The sequence below is a fragment of the Symphalangus syndactylus genome, chromosome 7 (genome assembly GCF_028878055.3).
Source record: "Symphalangus syndactylus isolate Jambi chromosome 7, NHGRI_mSymSyn1-v2.1_pri, whole genome shotgun sequence".
Lineage (NCBI taxonomy): Eukaryota > Metazoa > Chordata > Mammalia > Primates > Hylobatidae > Symphalangus > Symphalangus syndactylus.
This window is the reverse complement of record NC_072429.2, coordinates 56400951-56422955: the sequence shown is the minus strand read 5'-3', so window position 1 is coordinate 56422955 and position 22005 is coordinate 56400951. Positions and strand designations below refer to the sequence as shown.

At 38.6% G+C, this 22005-nt stretch overlaps 1 protein-coding gene across 44 annotated transcripts in view; it reads right to left on the bottom strand.

Moving 5' to 3' along the window:
- Positions 1–22005, bottom strand: part of ASPH (aspartate beta-hydroxylase) — a 222749-nt gene that overhangs the window by 34990 nt on the left and 165754 nt on the right. For all 44 annotated transcript variants that reach the window (XM_055286256.2, XM_055286297.2, XM_063643281.1 and 41 more), the window contains 3 exons: positions 20457–20555; positions 17533–17622; positions 12586–12723 (listed from right to left, as the gene is read on the bottom strand). In XM_055286256.2, coding sequence (XP_055142231.1) covers positions 12586–12723; positions 17533–17622; positions 20457–20555 — 327 coding nt within the window. The remainder of the gene's footprint in view (positions 1–12585; positions 12724–17532; positions 17623–20456; positions 20556–22005) is intronic.

Genomic DNA, 22005 nt, shown 5'->3' with positions numbered 1-22005 from the left:
AGGAAACGCAGGAAGAGCTGTTTTTAACATGTGAACAAAACAACTCTTAGGGTTCAGTGTAACATAAGCAAGATTAGGTAAGTAACTGTTTGTGACTAGCTGTTAAGAAAAAGAGGCATCGAGAAAACAGACACTGGAAATTGAGAAAAGTCTCAGAGTTTTATACATTCCTTGAAAGTTTCTGACTCTAAATTGAGAAAAGGGATGCTGTGAAAGGCTATTCTTGGCAAAGTCTGTGTATTAAATTGGACTTAGAATGAATTGATAACAATGGTGCATTAGTATACTGTGTACTAAATTTTATCTAATTGGTTAAGAATATGCTTGTCATTAGTTATTATTTGAGGAATTATGTATCTTAGTTTTAAGAGATAAAATCAGCTTGCTTAAATTTTAGCCAAAACATGCCTATACTCTAAACATGACAAGACGAGTAGCAGTGTAATCTGCCTTAGAAACAATATCCCAGGATGGTGGGGATGCCCTTGGGTGCTGAGATGAGGTTATTACATCAAACACCATGGGACTGTAATGCTATTGCAGCAAATTCTCTTTGCAATACTTCTAACAACACCACTAAGGAAATTAGTAGCATTAAAGTGTAATCTCTCACTGGTCCTAATGCATTTTGATTAGATCTCCTTGTTTTTCAAGTTTGAATATACAGATAAAAGAAAACAGGTGACTTTTTTTTTTTTCTTTTTGAGACAGAATCTCACTCTGTCACCCAGGCTGGAGTGTAGTGGCATGATCTTGGCTCGCTGCAACCTCTGCCTCCCAGATTCAAGCGATTCTCCTGCCTCAGCCTCCCAAGGAGCTGGGATTACAGGTGCGTGCCACCATGCCTGGCTAATTTTTTGTATTTTTAGTAGAGACGGGGTTTCACCATGTTAGACAGGATGGTCTCGATCACCTGACCTCATGATCTGCCTGCCTCGGCCTCCCAAAGTGCTGTGACTACAGGCATGAGCCACCATGCCCAGACAACAGGTGACATTTCTTATTGTGGAAATAAAAGCCAATGAAGTGAGAAACGCAAAGGCTATTTATTCTAAGCTTGCTACAGCAAGGGAGTCAGCCACTGTCACTTGTGTTTTGGCAGACACTCTAAAGGCAGGCAGAGGAGTAGGAAAGCTTTATAATAGGAAGAGAAGGCTTCAGGCATGCTCTGAGTGGGGGCTGTTGGCCTAAGGAAGCTAGAGGTGGCTAACTAGAAGCAGGACATCCTATGTGATTGGAGGAGGGTGCATATTTGGCTCTCTCTGGTTGGTCTTAAGTTGGAACCGTAGACAAAATTCAGGGAAGCCTTTAGTTATTAATCAAATCCTGGCTATTTGGGGCTATTCTGATTGTTACAGAATTGATTGTGTAGCTCCCTGGATTGTTACCAGATACAGAAGTCTGGCTTCCTGCAAGTCTGATTTATAGCATGCTGGTTTCCTGGGCTGTTTATCATAGATAAGGGATTGGTTTCCTGGGCAGGTGACTGCAGGCTGTGGGTCAAAATTCTATTTTTACATATAGTCTGGCTACTGACTGTGAATTCAGTCTCTCATCATCCTTGCTGAAGGAAAAGGATAACATGAGGCACCTAGCTAGCACTGGGGCGACATGAGAGTCTTGGAGAAATGACTTTTGCTCGTTCTAGTGAGTGAGAGAAAAAGGATTGCTTCACCTGAGAGGAAGGAGAAAAGATAATCCAGGTTGCCAGGACAAACAACCAGCCTGAGGGCTTCAAGGACTCAGACGGCAGAGGAGACCCGTATTCCTCATATATTGGCGCAGAGAGGCAGGGAGGCTAGTCCGCCCTATCAGTCAGAGAAGGTAAAGGGAAGATGGGGAGCTGACCTCATGTCCCACCTACCAGCTGGAAACAGTGCACCAAGGGATACCCTGAGTGGGTGATGCTAGAGTAGCAGCCCCATAGTCGCTAATCTCAGACAGCTGAAACTTCATGTGTACCTAAGCAACAAATTGCTTGACAAAGAGATACACAAATTGCCTATAATGTGTATGTGCATATGCACATTTTTTCTAAGAGACAGGGTCTTGATCTGTTACCCAGGCTGGAGTGCAGTGGCACAATCATAATTCACTCCAGCTTCGAACCTCTGGGCTCAAGCGATCTTCCTGCTTCAGCACCCCAAGTAGTTGGGACTACAGGTGCACACCACCATGTCTGGATAATTTATTATTATTATTATTATTATTATTATTTTGTAGCAACAGGTCTTTCTATGTTGCCCAGGCTGGTTCTAACTTCTGGCCTCAAGTGACCCTCCTGCCTCAGCTTCCCAAAGGGCATATGCATATTTAAGACATCTATCTGTGTGGCATATTGAGACAAATCATGACCTACTGAATTAAACATTTTAGAACCCCAAATGGAGTACCAACCTAGAGGTATAGTTTGCAATTATTCTGAAATATCAGACGCTGTGCTGTGAGCTCCCAAAGAGGGTCAGAGAGAAAGCCAATTTGTAGGTCTCTTTTTTTTTTCTCCCACATTGACAAATAATAAAAACTCACTGATTTTGCTTTCAGAAAAAAAAGCCTCTTTGTATGAAATAACTCAAAGAATATAAAACACTGTGTTCCTTTGCTCTGCTGCCATAATTGGCATCATAGGCCACCCTATAGCCTCAGCTGTGTGGACTCTTATTAAGGGCTCACATCTAAATGCACACAGGAACATCCACGTTGGAAGGCTTCATTTTGTTTTGTGTTTTAAGCCTTACCAAAACCTCATGGGAGAAGAGGAGCTGAGGTAATTATTTTGAATTTAGAGATAAAAAAACAAAAAAAACAAACAAAAAAAACAGGCTCAGATGAGTAAAAGGACTTGCCCAAAGTGTCAGAGCTGACAGCAAAACAAATCTGTTTCTAATTATGGAGCCCTTTTAAAAAGTTTACCTTTAAATCATGTAATTATCAAACTCCACACCCCAATTGTTGCTTTGTTGACATCTTCAGTGAAAGTGTCATCGAAACCCAAACAGTTTAAAGTTTGACTTAGAAAGATAAGACTAAGCTATTATGTTAATCTTAAGAAATTGCTTTCAGTACTTCTTGATACTATATTCTTTTACATAAAAGTAAATTATATAAATTATTAATCCTCTTAATTTACAGCTTAATTCCACTATAAATCTGATATTTTTGCTTCTTTCTCAAATTATTTCACTTCAAAAGCAGTCCAGTGAAAACATTCAAATATTTAATTACAAAGAAAGAAATGCTGAACCACTAATTTAGTGCTGTGTAAGTCTTATTTTTGTCTAGGCGAAGTCATTCATACACAATAGATTTCTTAATAAAAGCCACAGTCTGAAGGAAAGTGACAGAGTGCTATTCTAATCAGTCATTCCAATACACTATGTCACATCACTGGCAAGGTATTACTGGGCACTGTTCCAACTGTAATAAAACTGCGATATGAAGAAAGGCAAACTTATATATGATGCTGTTTTGGATCACAAAACTTATTTGTGATGCTGTTTGGATGTGTTTATATCCAAGCAGCTGCGCCGAAAAACAGGGAAAAGAATGCAGGAGCTTTCCTTTTTCTCAGTGATGAATGCAGAGTTAGATAGCAGGAGAAACAAATACAAAAAATATATTTTAGGCCAGGTGTGGTGGCTCATGCCTGTAATTCCAGCACTTTAGGAGGACAAGGTAGATGGATCACCTGAGGTCGGGAGTTTGAGACCACCTTGGCCAACATGGTGAAACCCGTCTCTACTAAAAATACAAAAATTAGCCAGGCATGGTGGCAGGCGCCTGTAATTCCAGCCACTTGGGAGGTCGAGGCATGAGAATCGCTTGAACCCGGAGGGCAGAGGTTGCAGTGAACCAAGATCATGCCACTGCACCCCAGACTGGGCGACAGAGTGAGACTCCATTTCAAAACATATATATTTAAAATTATAGTTTTTATCAGTGGTAGTTGTCTGTACGGGTCTGCAGCAACCTCAATTCTTTCCTCCTCAGAAGAAAGAATTCGACTGAGGGGCATAAAACAGGAGAGACTGAGGCAAGTTTCAGAGCAGGAGCGAAAGTTTGTAAAAAGCTTTAGAGCAGTAAAGAAAGGAAGGAAGGAAGGAAATCACAACTGTATGAGGGCCAAGCAGGCTGAGAGATCAAATGCCCTGTTTGACCTCTCGGCTTGGGGTTATACTTCCAGGATCTTGTGTTACTTCTCCCCACTCCTGAGACTTTACTGGGAAGCTGCTGATCAGTTTCAGGTGTTTTCTGTCTATTAGGAGACTGCATTTCCCTGGTGCCAGCTGTGACCAATTATTACTTTAGAGAAAAGTTAACAGTCGCCTGACCATGTGATGGTCACCTCATACTTCTGGGGTGTGTGTGTGTGTGTGTGTGTGTGTGTGTGTGTGTGTCCGTCCCTCTCCTGTGCTGCTTATGCCTGACGAGCTACCTACTCTAACAGTTTTCAGTTGCTATTGGTTGTTTATTTTCACTGTTACTATAGTGTTTTCTATGAATGTGTGTTTACATCTAAATTAGTGTGGATCAAATAGTTAATCCCGAAAAGGGAGGAGCAAAACTCTTAAGCTTTAATGGCTTTTCTCTAACTGTAGGAGATCTTTTCTATTTTTACCCTAGCAAAGACCTTAATCCATTTTTGTTTCAATTTCTACGTTGAATAAGCCCAAGGCACTTGGCGCTTTGATAGTTGTGATTTGGGCAACAACCTACTCAATTTTAAGGAAAATAAGCTGAAAAGAGAAAGCTCTACTGGAATATTTTTCACTAATGTTTTCCTTGAGTTGAATAGCCTCTCCACACTCCTAGTGCTAGAGCTGCCAACTTATATTTACACAACGAGGGGTGATATTGTTTGGATGTGTGTCCCCATCCAAATCTCATAATCTCATGTTCAGTTGTAATCCTGAGTGTTAGAGGTGGGGCCTGGTGGGAGGAGATTTGACCATGGGGGCGATTTCTCATGAACGGTTCAGCACCATCACTCTTGGTACTGTCCTCGTGATAGTGAATGAGTTCTTGGAGATCTGGTTGTTTACATGTGTGTAACACCTCACCAGCCCCAGCTCTCTTGCTCCTGCTTCTGCTGCCATGTAACCTTCCTGTGATTGAAAGTTTCCTGTGGCCTCCCCAGAAGCAGATGCCACCATGCTTCCTATACAGCCTGCAGAACTGTGAGCCAATTAAACCTTTTTTCTTTATAAACTACCCAGGCTCAGGTATTTCTTTATAGCAATGCAAGAATGGACTAATACCAGTCTCAGGTATTGCTTTATAGCAATGCAAGAACGGACTATTTCAGTTTAATGCTAACGTAATTTCAAGGGCATACAGAAATTCAACCAAAGGGGAAAACACACATGATGCATTTTACTGAACACTGTCCCCTGCCTTCAGGAAAACTGCACGCTACCTCTCACTGTAATATAGAGCAAGAAGTAAGCTGAATGAAAATGTGCTATCAGGCCAGGCGCAGTGGCTCATGCCGGTAATCCCAGCACTTTGGGAGGCGGAGGTGGGTGGATTGCTTGAGCTCAGGAGTTCTAAACCAGCCTGGGCATCATGGTGAAACCCCATCTTTATAATTTTAAAAATAAGAATTGAAAAAAAAATTAAGAAAGGGAGATGTGAGGCCAGGCGTGGTGGCTCATGCCTGTAATCCCAGCACTTTGGGAGGCCGGGGCGGGAGGATCACAAGGTCAGGAGATCGAGACCATCCTGGTTAACAAGGTGAAACCCGTCTCTACTAAAAAATACAAAAAATTATCAGGGCGTGCTGGTGGGCACCTGTAGTCCCAGCTACTTGGGAGGCTAAAGCAGGAGAATGGTGTGAACCCGTGAGGTGGAGCTTGCAGTGAGCTGAGATTGTGCCACTGCACTCCAGCCTGGGCAACAGAGTGAGACTCCGTCTAAAAAAAAAGGGAAATGCCCTATTCATGGTAGTTAACAGTCACTCAAGGGCCAGAATCTGGGTAATTATTCTAAAAGTATTTTGGCCCAATGTTGCAGCTACCAGATCTAGAGGGTTTCCACTTTAAGATGTCAATACTTGGGTGATGTTCCATGACCCATAATATTCAATTCTGTAATTTGAAAAATTACAATAGAGGACTATCTTGATGTTCCAGAGTCTGTCAACTAAACGGTCAATGAACTCTGGGTTTCTGCACACAGCAACTCTCTGAATGTCACAGCCATTATTGTCAAGTGGTCATCTTGACATTACTTTTTTTTTAAGTCATAAATTAACATTCCTGCAAATAAAGATAGTTCTCAAAGTACAGTCACACAGCATGGAGATGTAACCATGAGATGCCACACATACTGAGATTCCATGCACTGAGAACTCTATGATTCATACTCTGATCTTGCTTTTCTTCTTAAATAAAGCAGAGTTTAAGACAGGCAGGGCTGAGGGAAAAAAGCCCAAGGAAATAAGAATTTTAATAAAATACTTGATATCAAAAAGGAGAAGGAGACAAGATATATAAGCAGAAGTCAGTAACTTTGAGGACAGTAGTGGGGTACTGGCAAGCAAACAGATTTTGAGGACAAGGAGAGCTTTTAGTTATGGTTCCTAATTTCATTCCTTTGTGGTCAGTGAACATGCTTTGTATGATGTCTGTGCTTTTAAATTTGTTGGGGCTTGTTTTATGGCCTAGCATATAGTCTGTCCTGGTTAATGTTTCATGTGCACCTGAATTGGATCACTTTTTAAAAATGTATTTTGTTAATCTGTACTTTTTGATTGGAGTATTCCATGTCCTTACATTTAATGTAATTGCGGATAAAGTCTGCCATCTTGTTATTCATTTTTAATGTCTTTTCCTTTTTGTCGTTGTTGTTGTTCCTCTGTTCCTCCATTACTGCCTTCCTTTACAACAAATAGATATTTACTAGTGTGCCATTTAATTACTTGTTGTTAATTTTACCCTACTTTTTGGAGTTATTTTCTTAGTGGTTGCCCTGGGCACTAGAATTAATACCTTTAATTAAAACAACCTATTTCAGTTTATTGCTAACATAATTTCAAGGGCATACAGAAATTTTGCTCCAACATAAATCTTTTCCCCTTCCTCCTTTGCGCCATTATCATACAAATTACATCTTTCTATGTTATAAGTCCACAAACAATACATATTACATTTATTGCTTTATGCATTGGCTTTGGAATAAGATAGAAGAAAAAACTAATAAAAATACATATATTATTTCTTTTATGTTTACCCATGTAGTTATCTTTAGTGATGCTCTTTTTTTTTTCTTCATGTGGATTTGTATTACCATCTGGTGTCTTTTTATGTCAATCTAAAAAACTGCCTTTAATATTTATTGTAGAGCAAGAAATATTGTCTAGCATTAAATTCTCCCAGTTTTTATATGTCTGGAAATGTCTTAATTTTGCTAGATGTAGAATTCTTGGTTGGCAGTCTTTTCCTTTCAGTATTTGAATGTCATTCATTGCCTTCTCTCCTCTATGGTTTCTGATGACAAGTTGGCTGTTCATCTTAAAAGGAAGGTTCCTTTTATGCAATAAGTCCTCTTTCTCTGTGTGCTTTCAAGAATCTCATTTTATTTGATTGTCAATTTGAGATTGTCTAGGTATGTTTCTGAGTTTATCCTCCTTATAATTCATTGAGCTTCTCAGATGTGTAGATTGATGCTTTTTATCTAATCTGGGAGATTTCTGGCCATTATTTTTTCAAATAGTCCTTCTGCTACCTCTTTTTCTTCTCCGGAGGATTCCGTTGTGCGTATGCTGGTACACTTGATCATGCTCCATAGGTTTTTTTTTCATTCTCTTTTTCTTCTGTTCCTCAGCATGGATAATCTTAAAGAACCTATTTCCAAATTTGTTGATTATTTCTTTTACCAGCTTAAATCTGGTGTTGAGCCCCTCTAGTGAGTTTTTTAACTTAAGTACTTTGTGACTCCAGATTATCCATTTAGTTCTTTTTTTATAATTTCTGTATCTTCATTGGAATTATCTATTTGGTGAGACGTCATTGTAATAATTTCTTTTAAGTCTTTAGACATAGTTTTCTTTAGTTATTAAAATATACTGACGATAGCTGACTTGAAGCCTTTGTTTAGTAAGTTCAGCATCAGGGCCCTTCACAGGCAGTTTCTGTTGACTGCATGCTTTTCTGTGCATGTATATACTTTCCTATTTCTTTGTGTGTCATATAATTTTTGTTGAAACTGGACAGTTTTTAAATAATATAATGTGGCAATTCTGGAAATCAGTTCGGTCCTTCTCATAGAATTTGTTGTTGTTCATTTTTGTTATCATTGTTGCTATTTGTTTGTTTACTGACTTTCTGGATTAATTTTGTAAAATCTCTATTGCCTGTAGCCTTACCTGTAGTTGCTCTGGGCACTTGTAATGTTAAAAAAAAATACCTGCCAATAATTGTTTTGACTAATAGCCTGGGAATAGAGCTTTTATTACAAGTGAGGACAAATAACAACAATGTCCTGAGAATGCAGCTTTCCAGGTAGCAAGAGAGTGGTTTAAAATAGTGACAATGCTCTGCATATGGAAATATGTGAGGTACTAAAAACATGATGTGGCCCCACTAGTGCCTGGAAAGCCGTGGTTTTTACTGCTCCAGTGTTGTGAGATTGCCAGTTTTCAAGGCTACTCTGGAACTGGGGAAGAATGGTTGGGAGCAGTTAAAGTTACTACCCCACAAACCCTGCTATTCTTATTGAGGTTCAGCAGTTTTTCCTTCAAGAAATATTCCTCTAATTGTTTTATGTCTTTGCCAATGTACAGAGTTCTAAAGAAGTTGATTTTAACAATTTTTCTCGGTGCTTTTGTGGAGGGGTAGATTTATGAAGACATTCCCTCTGCCATTCTGATGTTCTGCCTCATTACACAATGTTTTATAAGCAATTAAATGCTTGAGGTTTCATCAGGAACTGAGAACATTCTAAATATCCTTCTCTCTTAAGCAGTAACAATTTCAAGAAAATGAATACCTTTTTCCCCTGCTCCTAAAATAGCAGGTAGAGATAATTTCCTTTCTCTCTAGGCCTTCCTCTCCTGGTGCAGTGCAGTAAGGGAGAATTTTCCTCACATTCAGGAAAAACCAAGGATACCAATTGTTGCAGCTTATTATATGTAAGAAATGCTTAGTAGTAAGATTTTTATATCCCTGGGGCTTCTAACATATTTATGAAAAAACTAGAGAAAAGAAAGCTTATAGAAGGTCATACAATGAACCTAATTTTTGAGAACCCATCATGTATTAGAGACATGGTCCCTGTCGTCTTAGAAGACACAATCTCAGAGAACTAAGAGACTTTAGAACATAGTGTGCTATTTAAAAAGAAAGTATAAAGTGCTTTTGGCTTTATGCAAAGGACTGATATTCCTAGAAGAAGTGACAATTTCTCTAACATCTGAAGGATAAAAAGGAATTGGCTGTGAAGGATATAGGAGAGAAGGAAAACAGAAAGAGGTAAAGAAGGAGTCCTCCAGGAAAGAGGGCTACCATACGGGAAGGTCTGTTGGAAGAATTTTGGCTGAAATGAGGATGGTAAAGGGCAGTGGTAACAGATAAAGGCTGAATCACTGACTGCTGTGGTCTGAATGTTTGTGTCACCCAAATTCATATGTTGAAATCTAACCACTAATGTGATGGTGTTAGGAAGTGGGGCCTTTGGGAGGTGATTTAGGCGAGTAAGATTATTGTCCTTATAAAAAAGCCTCAGAGAGCTGCCTTCTCTTTTCCATCATGTGAAGACAGAGCAAGAAAGCACCATCTACAAACCAGGAAGCAGGCCTTCACCAGACAGTGATCTGCTAACACCTTGGTCTTGGACTTCCTCAAAGTAAATTTCTATTGTTTATAAGCCACTGAGTTTATGGCATTTTATTACAGCAGCCTAAATGGACTAAGACACTGACCAAAACTGGAAAGCTGGAGAAGAATATTAACCAAGGGGCGAGTTAATGTTCACATCGAATATTAATGTTTTAATAGAGCTGAACATAGAATAGAAAGAGTGAGAAGTCCATTTGGGGAACATAGCTTTGGTAGAATTTTCACAGCAGTTAAACCACAGTGGAGGAGATTTCTTAGAAAATGAATGTCAAGAAAAAGAGAAAAGAGAGCAAAGAACAATGTTTGGGTCCATATCAGCCCATAGTAGACTGCCTTCAAACCATCAATCACGCTTCTTTCTTCTTAACAAAACCCTGACTTTAAGCATCCACCTTCCTCCAGATGAACCATTTATTTGATTTAGAGGAAATTAACCCTTTCCTGGCTCTAGGGGTTGATCTGTTGGTTTGAGAATAATCTAATAGCCCCCTTCCAGTAATTCATCTAGAGTGGAAATCTGACTTAAATTGGCTCAATAAGACTAAAAGGAAAGATTACTGGTCCTTAGATGATAGAGAGCTAAACCCTCTCTCTTCCTGGAAGCTGGCTGCCTCAGTCTGTTGCCAGCCACCTGGTGTTTCAGACTCCCTTGTAACTGTGAGTGCCCATGAGACATGGTTCCCACCAATAGAAAAGGGTCTGCCAGGAGGTTTCCAGAAGGCCATTTATGGCTGGGGTGGTAGCTCAGCAATGTCACTCTTTCCCCCTCTCTTCCAGTGGCTGCTGGCAGCCATCCTGCAGTCAGCCAGCACAAGGACAAAGCTGACCAAGGAGGAAGTGCAGAGCCAAGAACATCTTCCCTTGATTATACCGCCCCGAAGTCTGCCCTACTGCTAGGCTTCCAGCTATGTCAATCAATAACATTTCTTGTTGTTTAAGCCATATCTGAATTTCATTTCCGTGTCTTGAACTTGAAAGGATCCCAAAAGGTATAGTAGAGAAATGAAGTCACAAAGAGACCATGAAAAAAAGACAGTAAAGCAGAATCAGAAGAGTTCGATGGGATCCAATCTGAGGGAGGGTGAAATTTGACAGAAACAAAACAAAACAAAACAAAAAAACCCCACAGTGTTAAACGTAGCCGACCTATCAAGGAAGATGTTGTTCCTGTGCTATTTCTAATCTGGATATGGAACTTTAAAAAATCAATCAGTATTAATTGTCACCATGCCATGGTTCCCTGAGCTATAAAATATTCAAAGGCTAACCAATGGCAGCCTATTTTACAATTGGATTATGAAGATTATAAAGTGTGCTTTTATAATGGCATACAGAATAAACACAGTCAAGTAAGACATAATCTAAGTACATGAAAACCTCTTTTCCCCAAGTAGACCAAATTAATCCACGAAGTCTTGTAAGTCTTATAGATACAGTTTATTTTAGATGTTACTTAAAGGAAAAATTATGAAAAATTTAAACATATACCTAGAGGAAGAAAGAACAGTGTGACAAACCTCCATATATCCATCAGCCAGATTCCAACATTAACAATATTTTGTCACTCTTGCTCTTCCTCCCTGCTTCTTGCACGTGTAGAATAAATTGTTTGAACATCAGAATATATTTTCTTATATAAACCATGTACAAATAGCAATTAGAGTCTGAGGTCAAAACCCTGAAGCCACCTAAACTGTAAGATACGTGAAGTTTTTACGTTGTGAGTAAAAAACAACGTGATTGAAACTATGAGTTAATTAACTGTAAGTCCCATTGTATGACTGTGTCTAAGAAGAAGCAGCTTACCAAAGCAACACTAAACTTCTGACCAGCCCCTACCAAAGTCACCAAGTAGAGAGTGTTAAAGTTCAGGATTAACCTACTAATATAAAACCTTCCAATTATTTTTATAGCTATTTAGAATCACTTAGTTTCTCCAAATGCCACAACATTTTCTGCCACAGCATTTTCTAAAAATATTTATAACTGCGTTTTCTCTCCATAGCTACAGGGCCAGTGGTTCTCAGAGTGTGGTCCAAAGACATCTGAGAGTTCCCTAGACCCTTTGAGGGGGTCTGCAAGATCAAAACTACTTTCTTAATAACACAAAGATATTATGTGCTCTTTTCATTCTTTTCTGGGCATACGGTAGAGTTTTCCAGAAGCTACATGAGGTAGGACATGACAGCTCTAATAGGTACATGTGTGAAGTACATGTGAAGATTCTCCTGTTGTCTATTAATCCAGACCCTAAAAAGATTTGTAAAAATACAAAACAATTCCAATCTTCTCACTATATTTTCTGTTTTGAAAATATAATTATTTTTTAAAAAGTTATTTATACCCACATGTATATTATTATATACCGACAGGTTATTATATACCGACAGATTATTATTTTTAAATAATTCATAAATATATATACAATTTTCCTTCACTTTTAATGTCTAATGATTATATTGGTAGATGTAAACCACCTTCCTTGGCGTAGTCAATAATTTTTAAGAGTATAAGAGGGTCCTAAGGCCAAAAAGGTTGAGAACTCCTAAGTTCCGCACAAATTCCCTTTATCATCTAAATGAAACTTTTGGTTAATGAGATGACAATTCTTTTCCCATTATATTTTACAAATGTCACTAGAAATAAAATCTATCTCTTCCCTGACATTCCTTTTTATGATAAACATTCTCCGATTTTGAGTAGGAAATAGACAAAGATCTGGTGAAGATGATGTCTACGTTACACTCACCTTTACTAACTCCGTGTAGCCCGTTTCTTTTGGGGTCCACCAAGGCTGTGCTTTCAGTCCATTCACATTGTAGAGTGAGCGTTGCCAGACAGATGCAAAGTGTCCTCTCTTGTGCCCAAGCTCATACCACTTATATGCCTGAAGGAACAGAAAGAGTGTGCTCCAAACTGTTCCTTCAACAGAGCATTTTTATTAATTTTAAAATTGAAGACATTAAAAATAAGGTATTACTTTGACACATTTAAATAAAGAGCTTGCTGCTAGATACCCAAGTCTGTTGAAATCTGGTGAAAATATTGTTATTTCACTGGGTTTCTGATTATTACCTATTTGTATAATAAACATGTACATTTTCTTTTCCCCCTTAGGCTGCAGTCTCTCTGGATAGTGGATTCATGCCCTACACATTTTGGTCTCCCTCAAGTGTCTAGCAGGGAGTCTAGCACTTATTTGTTGAATCCATAAATAAGACACCAAAGGGCCTTTTCTGTTTTCTATTTCCATTAGAAAAAGATTATGATTTTAATAATGTCTTCAAAGATATTTGCATTTACTGAATCAGAATGCTAAAATAAAAAGCAGCTTCTTTTCAAATATGCTTTCCATGTCCACATCTAAGAAGGTCACCCCAAGGCGTCAGAGTGTAAACCTTCCTTTAAATTAAGTAGACAGAAGGGAAAAATTATTCTGAGTGGGCAATAAATACAGTGATAGTCCATTTTAGATATTTAAAGAAGGAATTTTTGTCCATAATATATATATTTTTCTGCCATAAGGGATAACATGTGTGGCTTTAGGCTGGCTGCAACATGATACTACTTGCCTCCAAGACTAGCCTTTTCAGGGACAGCTGGCTACGGAGTATGATGCTCTTTATGGCTCCTTTAAATGATGTCCTCACCATATGCTCTCCAAGGAGCCCTGTCCAGTCCCTGCATCATGCATGTTCCATTGTATTTTGAATGGAAGGCTTTCTAATGGTACACTTAATATGATCCCCTCCACTATTGCAAACCTGATCTAATGATTACTTTTACAGAGATAATTCAAATGTATTTTTGATAAATAAAAATAAGCATTTCATAGTAACTTGAGTATCTTCTTTGTAAATCACCAGATACACTTTAGATGTAAAAAATGTTAACTTTTCAAATTTCCCCTCATTAGGAGACTGAAGGGGGATAGCAATACCACCTCATATTTTCAGTAACACTTTACATTGACTACTTTCTTTGAATGTGTTATCTCATTTGATTTTTCCAATAACCTCAAATATCTCCATTTTACAAATGTTGAAACTATGGTCTATAAAGGCTAAATCTTCTGAACTAGCATTTGGGGCTCCTGGCAACTTATTCTACTCTCCTCCTGTTTATATCATTTAGCAAACACAATGAAAAATGATTTTCTTATTTAGTTATCTTTTTATTAATATCTGAAATTAAGAATGCATATACAAATCATTCTTAAATATTTTCCTTACAATACATGTAAGTTGTAGCCAGAATTCCTTTAAAAACCAGAAAGTTAAAATGGCTAATTGTTATCTAATCTTTTTAAAAAAATAGCATGTATCTTTGAAATTAATTTGACTATTGTGGTTATTTTTGTCCAACTTAAATTTAGGATTTTATTTCCTATGCTTTTCAGGGCAAAAGTGAACAATAATATTAAGGACAACAGATTGTTTTTTCAAAAATCTGACAGTCCATTTTTGAGTCATCACAATTCATTTTAAGGATTAAGTGTATTGCTCGAATAGTGAGAAAAGAAGTTATTGTAGAAAAATAAAAACAGCAAACATTATAGCTGTAGTTCAAGAGTTGGAAGTCTTAGATTTTAGTCCTGGCCTTTAATTAGCCCTCAACATGCTAGATGTCTGGGCAAGTTACAATAGCATGTTTAAAGTATCTATAAGGTCTTTTCTGACACTCAAAGTAAGTAATCCTGCATCAAGTAGGACTCTTAATTTTTCGCTCTCCTGTCATTTAAATTTCAGGAGAAACAAAATTGTGAAAGTGATATATTAGCAATTTTTAAAAATCACCTTTAATCATATGTGACACAGGGGACCCAATGAATTAGCTAGATTGCTTTTTAAAAAAACATCTGAACTACTTCACAATAAAAATTGCTATCAAATCAAAGATCAAGTTAGAATCCTCTGAAAATTTCTCTACTATTTCCTGTCTAATCAGCAATTTTACATATGTAATTAGGAATATTAAAATAGACAGTAGGAGGCCCTGGGACACAGGGGCAGTAAGAGCCCCTGGGCCACATTTAAGAAGTTAAATGTGTTTTATATCAATGTTGTCTCTACTTTCTTCCAATCATTGCTATGTATGGTTTTTATGCACATGTACGTGCACACACACACAAACACACACGAGAGAAAGAGAGAGAGAGAGAGACAGAAAGAAAAAGTATGTCAGATGACTGGATCCCAGAAAAGCCCAGGTCACATCTGTGGAATGGGCTGTCATAAGTGGCCCCAGCTGGGGTATGTTCTGCCTGGAGCCCGCTGTCCAGTGAGGCTAAGAGACACACTTCCGGTGAGACGAGCTGGCTGCAACTTGCCTAAGGATTGTAAATGCTATCGCGTGCAAACAGAACGTTATGTTATTTTGCATGGTAGGCTTTTTGAGCATAGGGTGGCTTGAAAGAAACTGAGACCAAAGTAAGAAACAACATCCGGGTTCTTATAGCTATCATTGAGGAGGCAGGTGACAAAGACTGGAGTTAGCACTGACTGAGCAAGAGGGAGGGTGAGGGGGATGCCAAAAACACGAGAAAGCCAGATCTCCACAGCTGGCCCTGACTAGACTGCAGTGAGGAAGAGAGGGAGGAGCTCAAGCTCACTCAAATCTTGATCCTGGGAAGATGGGAATGTCATCGAATGAGAGAAGGAACCCAGGAGGAAAAACGGTTTAGAGAAAGACAAGTAAGTTGTCTCTGTGCCATCGTGTGGGACACTGAGCAGGCAGTAGACATGAGAATGGGGACTTGGAGAAGGAGACTAAACCTAGCTAGAACGTGGATTTGGAAGTTATGGGTATACCGAGAACTGCTATCTGAATTGCTGCACTCTCATGGTTTGTCCCCCATCTTCCCGACCATACTAAACGGACCAGTTAGAAAGATTTTCCTCACAACCCATTTTCTTGTCGATCTCTGCAGCGCAGAGGCTGTGGCTTTGCTTTTCACAGATCCATCCTCTTTCAGAGTTGGAGCAGTGCTCTAGGCATAAAAACGTGAAAGGTGTTTACTTCCTGATATGCAAACTCAGAGCATGACAGCCAAGTCAGACTCAACACCTAATATTGGGAATATGCTAACATGGAGTTTCTACAGGTTTGTTTCTGTTCTCCTGTAAGAATGAATCCTTGTGAACTTTTTAAGTTCAAGAACTGTGCTGTTCTTTGCATATTCATGATAATTAAGTTGGTAGAACAGTCCCATACGTTGAAATCCCAAGCCCTTAACAAGTGTATAGTAATGAACTTTTTGCCCTTGAAGTAACGGCTGTTTTCATCTAAGATGTGAGATAAATCATAGGCTTCTTTTATCTGTCTTTGCCCTGGACTCTGAAATGTTCAAAGATAAATTAATTAGTGATGATTACATTTACAGTAGTCAGACATGAACATTAATCCAGTGTTAGATGTTGCAGCAAAATTTTTCTTATCCCTCTCATTCAAAGGAGTTCTGAGTGATTACATCTAAAAGAAAAATGGGATGCAAAAAGGATTACTAATCAGCAATTTCTTCTCCCATCTTTCTCTTTAATTCTAATATCTCATTCCATTTCAGGTATGTAACTGGTAGGTTAGAGGGGGAAAGGTACAGATAAATAGACATGTATAAATTAAAAAGTGTCAATTATCTGAACTTCTAGTACCTCCAGATTGGTTCATGTTCCTAGCAGACAATTACGTTATCAGAAACCCCTTCACTTCTCTGAACCCTCAGTTCCCCAGATGATTCTATGTTCTTATTAATTTTAGAAACCTGAAGCTGTATTATCCTTAGATGTCACTTTATTACATACATGGAATGCAATGGTTACAAAGATTCAGTGTCTCACTTTACCCTTTTATCCACTGACTCTAAGGACAGCCCAGCTCTCACCCCTGCAATGAAGCAGGACAGGAAAGGAGGGCTTTGCCATCCAGCAGGGCTGCATAAATCGTAAATCATGGTAGACTGTGACAGAGTTTTGAAATGTATAGTATGCGATGTCATGATTAATGAGACAATGTTATGGTTATAGACGCAGACACTGTACTCAGAAAAAGATAACCATTACAAAGGAAACATGGAACTTGTTTAGCTACTACATTTTTTGTGTCAATCCCTATCATTACTATCACCACAATGTTTGTCTTAAACTTGATATTAAATATTTCAGAGGATAAGTTACACAACTAACCATTAGGATCTGTGTGATTTGGAATCAGCTGATAAAGACCTCATTCTAAAAAGAACTACTTTTAAAATTCCAAAATAAAACAGAAATGAATCTAGTCAAACTGTTAAAATATTTCTAAAAATTTAAATTATTTCAGTGACATTCCTTCATTTCAAAATTTAAAAAGTACTTTTCCAAGGCAATTTCTATCTCTTTGTACACACACAGACATACACACACAGATACACACAGACAAAAACATACACAGACATGTACCAACTTAGAGATTGCTTTTGTGATTACTTAGCTGATTTCTTGAAAGAAACTATAAAAGCCAAATCCCAAAAATTCTTTAAAGGGTTAAGCTGGAGTTGTTGGGTTGTTCCAAAGATAGTTTAAGTAACTAAATAGTTTATATCACTGCTTTCGAAAGTTCACACTCAAAATATTTTTTGAATTCTAACTTTTCCTAGAAATAATTATTCTTCCAACTCCATCCTCTGTTAGAGAGAATCAGAAATTCACACACCCATTACCTCTTTGTTCCCAACCCTCTGCATGGCATCCCCCAGGTGGAAATAAAATCTCCCATCATCAGTGCCAGGATCTCCGGATTCTATTCCTTCCTGTAGAAAGGACAGTGTTAGTATGGGTAAAATAATTAAATACCAGATTCCATTAATTGATTTACGTAGCTTTTCTTATGGCACATCGTAAGAAAACCTAAAAACCAGAAAAATACATCTCCATATTAAAATTTGGGAATGAGGTTAGTGGTCAACATTTGCAATGCCAAAACAAAAGGAGGTTATAAAGCTAAATTTAACAATGCATTCATCATTAATTCATAGTGGAATGGCCCACAAAATTAGTATGATATTTTGTGTACCTTCTGTGTGGGAGCAATCATATTTCACTATTTTGAAGAATTTCTCTGGCTGGATAGCTCTTACATTTATTTTGCTCTCCAAATCTGACCATATGTCATCCAGAGGCTTTTTATTCCTGAACCAAAATGTTTAACTGCTCATGTTTGAAGTGATGGCAGTCCAACTGCAAGTATTATTTCTTTCCATTCAAAACAAATGTGTCTTTACCTTTTAATGATTTTTTTTTTTTTTTTTTTTTTTACAAAACATACAGGAGAATTGAAGCCAATTTGAATCTTTAAAAATGTAATTTTTATTAAACAAATCCCTATTCTAAAACATTTACCTAATTCTCTGATTTCTCACATAAAGACTGAAATTGAGATTGATGAACCCCATTCCCCTCCCCACAAAGAGAAAAGAGAAAATATTAAAGCAACAGAAAGCGTTTAGAAAAGCAGAAGGACAAAAGTTAAAAATATCTAAATGTCAAGGACTTCTTTCTAAAAATCTGCATCCTTGAGGCCTCTTCACAAGAAGCTTATTATCTTTCACTGGAAGAAACTGTATTTACATAATGTTGGAAATGAGCAAGCTGCATGACAGAATGGGAAAGGCATCACTCAGGACAGGAAGGGAGCTGTGGCGGGGGCTTCTAATTGACCAACACTCAAGTGTCCTTGCTTGATAACTGACCAGCCCAGCTCTTGTTTTCCCCATCTCTGAAGCAGGCAGAGTACCAGTAAGCCATCCTATGTCAAAGGAAGTGTAAGGAGACACTTTAAATCACAGAAACCCACATGCCCACAGGGCCCTGGCAGGAAATGTGAAGTGCTTGACAGGGGTCCAGGGACAGCCCCATCCCAAGGGGGGAACACTGCTTGTCTGTGTGCAGGGAAGTGAGCCAGATATGATGTTTCAAGAGAAACTAGAAGTTTGCATAATTATATAAAAATGCTCAGATTCTCAAATAAGGCAAGCAATTAAAATGGTTTTTAATAGAACTATGCCAGCCAAATAAAACATGCAAGTTATTTGCAATCAGTGGGTTACTATTTGGGATCTCTGATTTAAGTCATGTGAAAGAAAGAGATCATAAAAGTGGAATATATTGCTACTTAAAAAAAAAAGCCTACAGCTATCTAATCAGCTATGTCCAATATGGTAGCTGCTAGCCACACATTACTGCTAAAATAAAATAAAATGAAAAATTCACTTCCTCAGTCCCAGTGGCCACATTTCAGGTGCTCAATGGCCACATGTGGCCAGTGGCCATCATACTGGAGAACACAGATAAAAAACATTTCCATCACAGTAGAAAATTCTTTTCTTTTAATAGAGACAGGGTCTTGCTTTGTTTTTTTTTTTTAATATTATATATATTTTTTAGAGACAGGGTCTCACTCTGTCGCTCAGGCTGGAGGGCAGTAATGCATTCACCGCTCAATGCAGCCTCGACCTCCTGGGCCTGAGTAGCTGGGACCACAGGCACGTGCCACCACATCTGGTTAATTTTTAGAATTTTCTGTAGAGATGGGATCTCACTAGGTTGCCTAAGCTGGTCTCAAACTCTTATCTTCAAGTGATTCTCCCACCTTGGCCTCCAAAAGTGTTGGGCTTACAGGTGGGAGCCACTGCACCTGGCCCACAGCAGAAAATTCTACTGGGCAGCCCTGGTCTACACCACCTGTGATTCTGCTGAATTGATGAGGATTTAATTAGATACGAGAAAAAAGGCATATTTTAATTTGAATATTTTGAGCAATGACCTTTTCAGCTGGTATTTGTTACCTCACTTTGTGTGGGTAGTTAAGAGTACTATTCTGAGTACAATAAATATATAATTAACTTGTAAAAGGAACATATAATGCATTATCTATATTTAATATATGTGTGTATATACATATACATATACATATATATATATATATATATATATATATATATATTTTTTTTTTTTTTTTTTTGAGACACAGTTTCACTCTGTTGCCCAGGCTGGAGTGCAACTTCTCCAGGGTTCTCCTGGGTTCTCCAGACTTCTCCAACGTCTCCTGGGTTCAAGTGATTCTCATGCCTCAGCCTCCCGAGTAGCTGGGATTACAGGTGCACACCACCACACCAGGCTCATTTTTGTATTTTTAGTAGAGACAGGGATTCACCATGTTGGCCAGGCTGGTCTCAAACTCCTGACCTCAGGTGACTCACCCACCTTGGCCACCCAAAGTGCTGGGATTACAGGCATGAGTCACCACACCTGGCCCATTGTCTGTATTTAAAAATATTTAAAGTATCACTAATTTTGTCTGCCTTTGCCATTTATTTAAAAACTAATAACAACTTCAGTTTTATAAATTTTTAAATAAAATATTTTCCAAATCATCTCTGCTCAAGTGGTTGGTATTCTGACATCTGACACTGTTGGTTACAGAAGAGGCCCACGCTGCTTATGAATGTCATGGTCTGAGGGTGGACATCCTGAGGATGAAAATACTCAGCAGTACATGCAATCAATCTACAAGGAATAAGCAAGTGTGTCCCAATAACTCGAAGGACTCAAAAGATGAAAGGAGAGGAGAAGCAGTGAGCATTACCTTTAAATATGGGATGCTCTCAGCAATTTTGTTCTGTGCCTTCAGGATGAAGCCATAATGGACTTTAGCAAAGCCATCATTAGGTGTCACACTCAGCACCTAAACTCAAAAAAAACAGAGAACATAACTCAAAGAAAATATAGGTGATTGCTTAAAAGATTCTACAAATGACTGTCAAAACCAGTTTTAATTAGCTTTGTTGTACTTGGATTGGATTATGATGTTACAGCTGAAAACACCACAGTACTTTGTCTCATGGCAATATCATTAAGCTTAAATGGCTCCATTTCCTCTCAACTCAATATGCTTTTCACATTTACACAATGGTTCTTCAAGAATGAAGAAATGAATGAAAAGGCAATAACCGTTAAAGCATCACTTTAACAACGCAAATCAGCAAAATATCTCCCAATTGATATGACTTCAATATTTTTTAGTGATCAAGGGAAAATGGCTTTAAATTTGCTATACTTGAAGACAATTCTGAATGGTTTTAGACATCACTTCATATACAAGCTTTATACATTGCCTTAATTAAGAGAAAATTTAGATTTGCATTTGTAATACATCACAATCCGTTCATTCAACAGAAAACTTCTTGAGTGCCCAGACCATTTTAAGCCCTGAAGATAAAGTGGTGAGCAAATCCAATATTCCGTGATAAAACCCAGGTAAATATTTCATATAAATCACATCTTTGTTTATTATTATATGCATTCATTATGATTTAAAGATAAATTATGCAAAGTGCCTCTAAATTAAATATTAATAGTGAGAAGCCAGAACAACAACATTCAACTTGAAAAGCTACTTAGACAAACTAATTTATGGAACAAAAGAGAAGGATGGAGAAGATTTGAGTTGGTGCATGTAGGGAAAGATGCATCTCCCATCTCTTCTCTCCATCCTTGAGCCTGAGTAGAAAAAGGGAAGTCACAGCTACAGTAGGGCTACAATGGGGTTACACAGAAGGATCAAGTGTACACGCAGGGGACACCAGGCCCTCAGGGGGCCCACACAACACACACTGCAGATGCTGTAGCATTTTCAGCTTGCATCTTGTCCTGCACCTCATCGATTAGCAAATCTGGCCAACATTACCTTCAAAATATATTCAGAAACATACCATGTGTCACTTCCTTCACCACTGCTACCCTGACCCAAGAGAGGTGTCTCATCATCTCTCTGTATCTTCTCACAGGAGCCTCCTCACTGCAGATCCTCTGCACGCCTGGCCCTGCCCCTGTGTAGTCCATTCTCCGCTTGCTAAATCCTAGGTCAGATCTCAACCCTCCTATGCCGCATCGCACTCAGAGTGAGTGCAAGATAGAGTTCCTGGAACCACCCCCAAGGCCTCCCTTGGCTGGGCCTCTCCATTGCTCTGGCCTCCTCTCCTGCCCCTGCCCCTCCCAGCCAAGCCTCTGAGGCATGTCGGACTTCCTGCTGCTCCATAGCACGCCAAAGATACCCCTGCCTCAGGGTCTTTGCATTCACAGTACCCCTCTGGCTCAGACTCTTCCACCAGACATCCCCACAGCAAGCTCCCTTA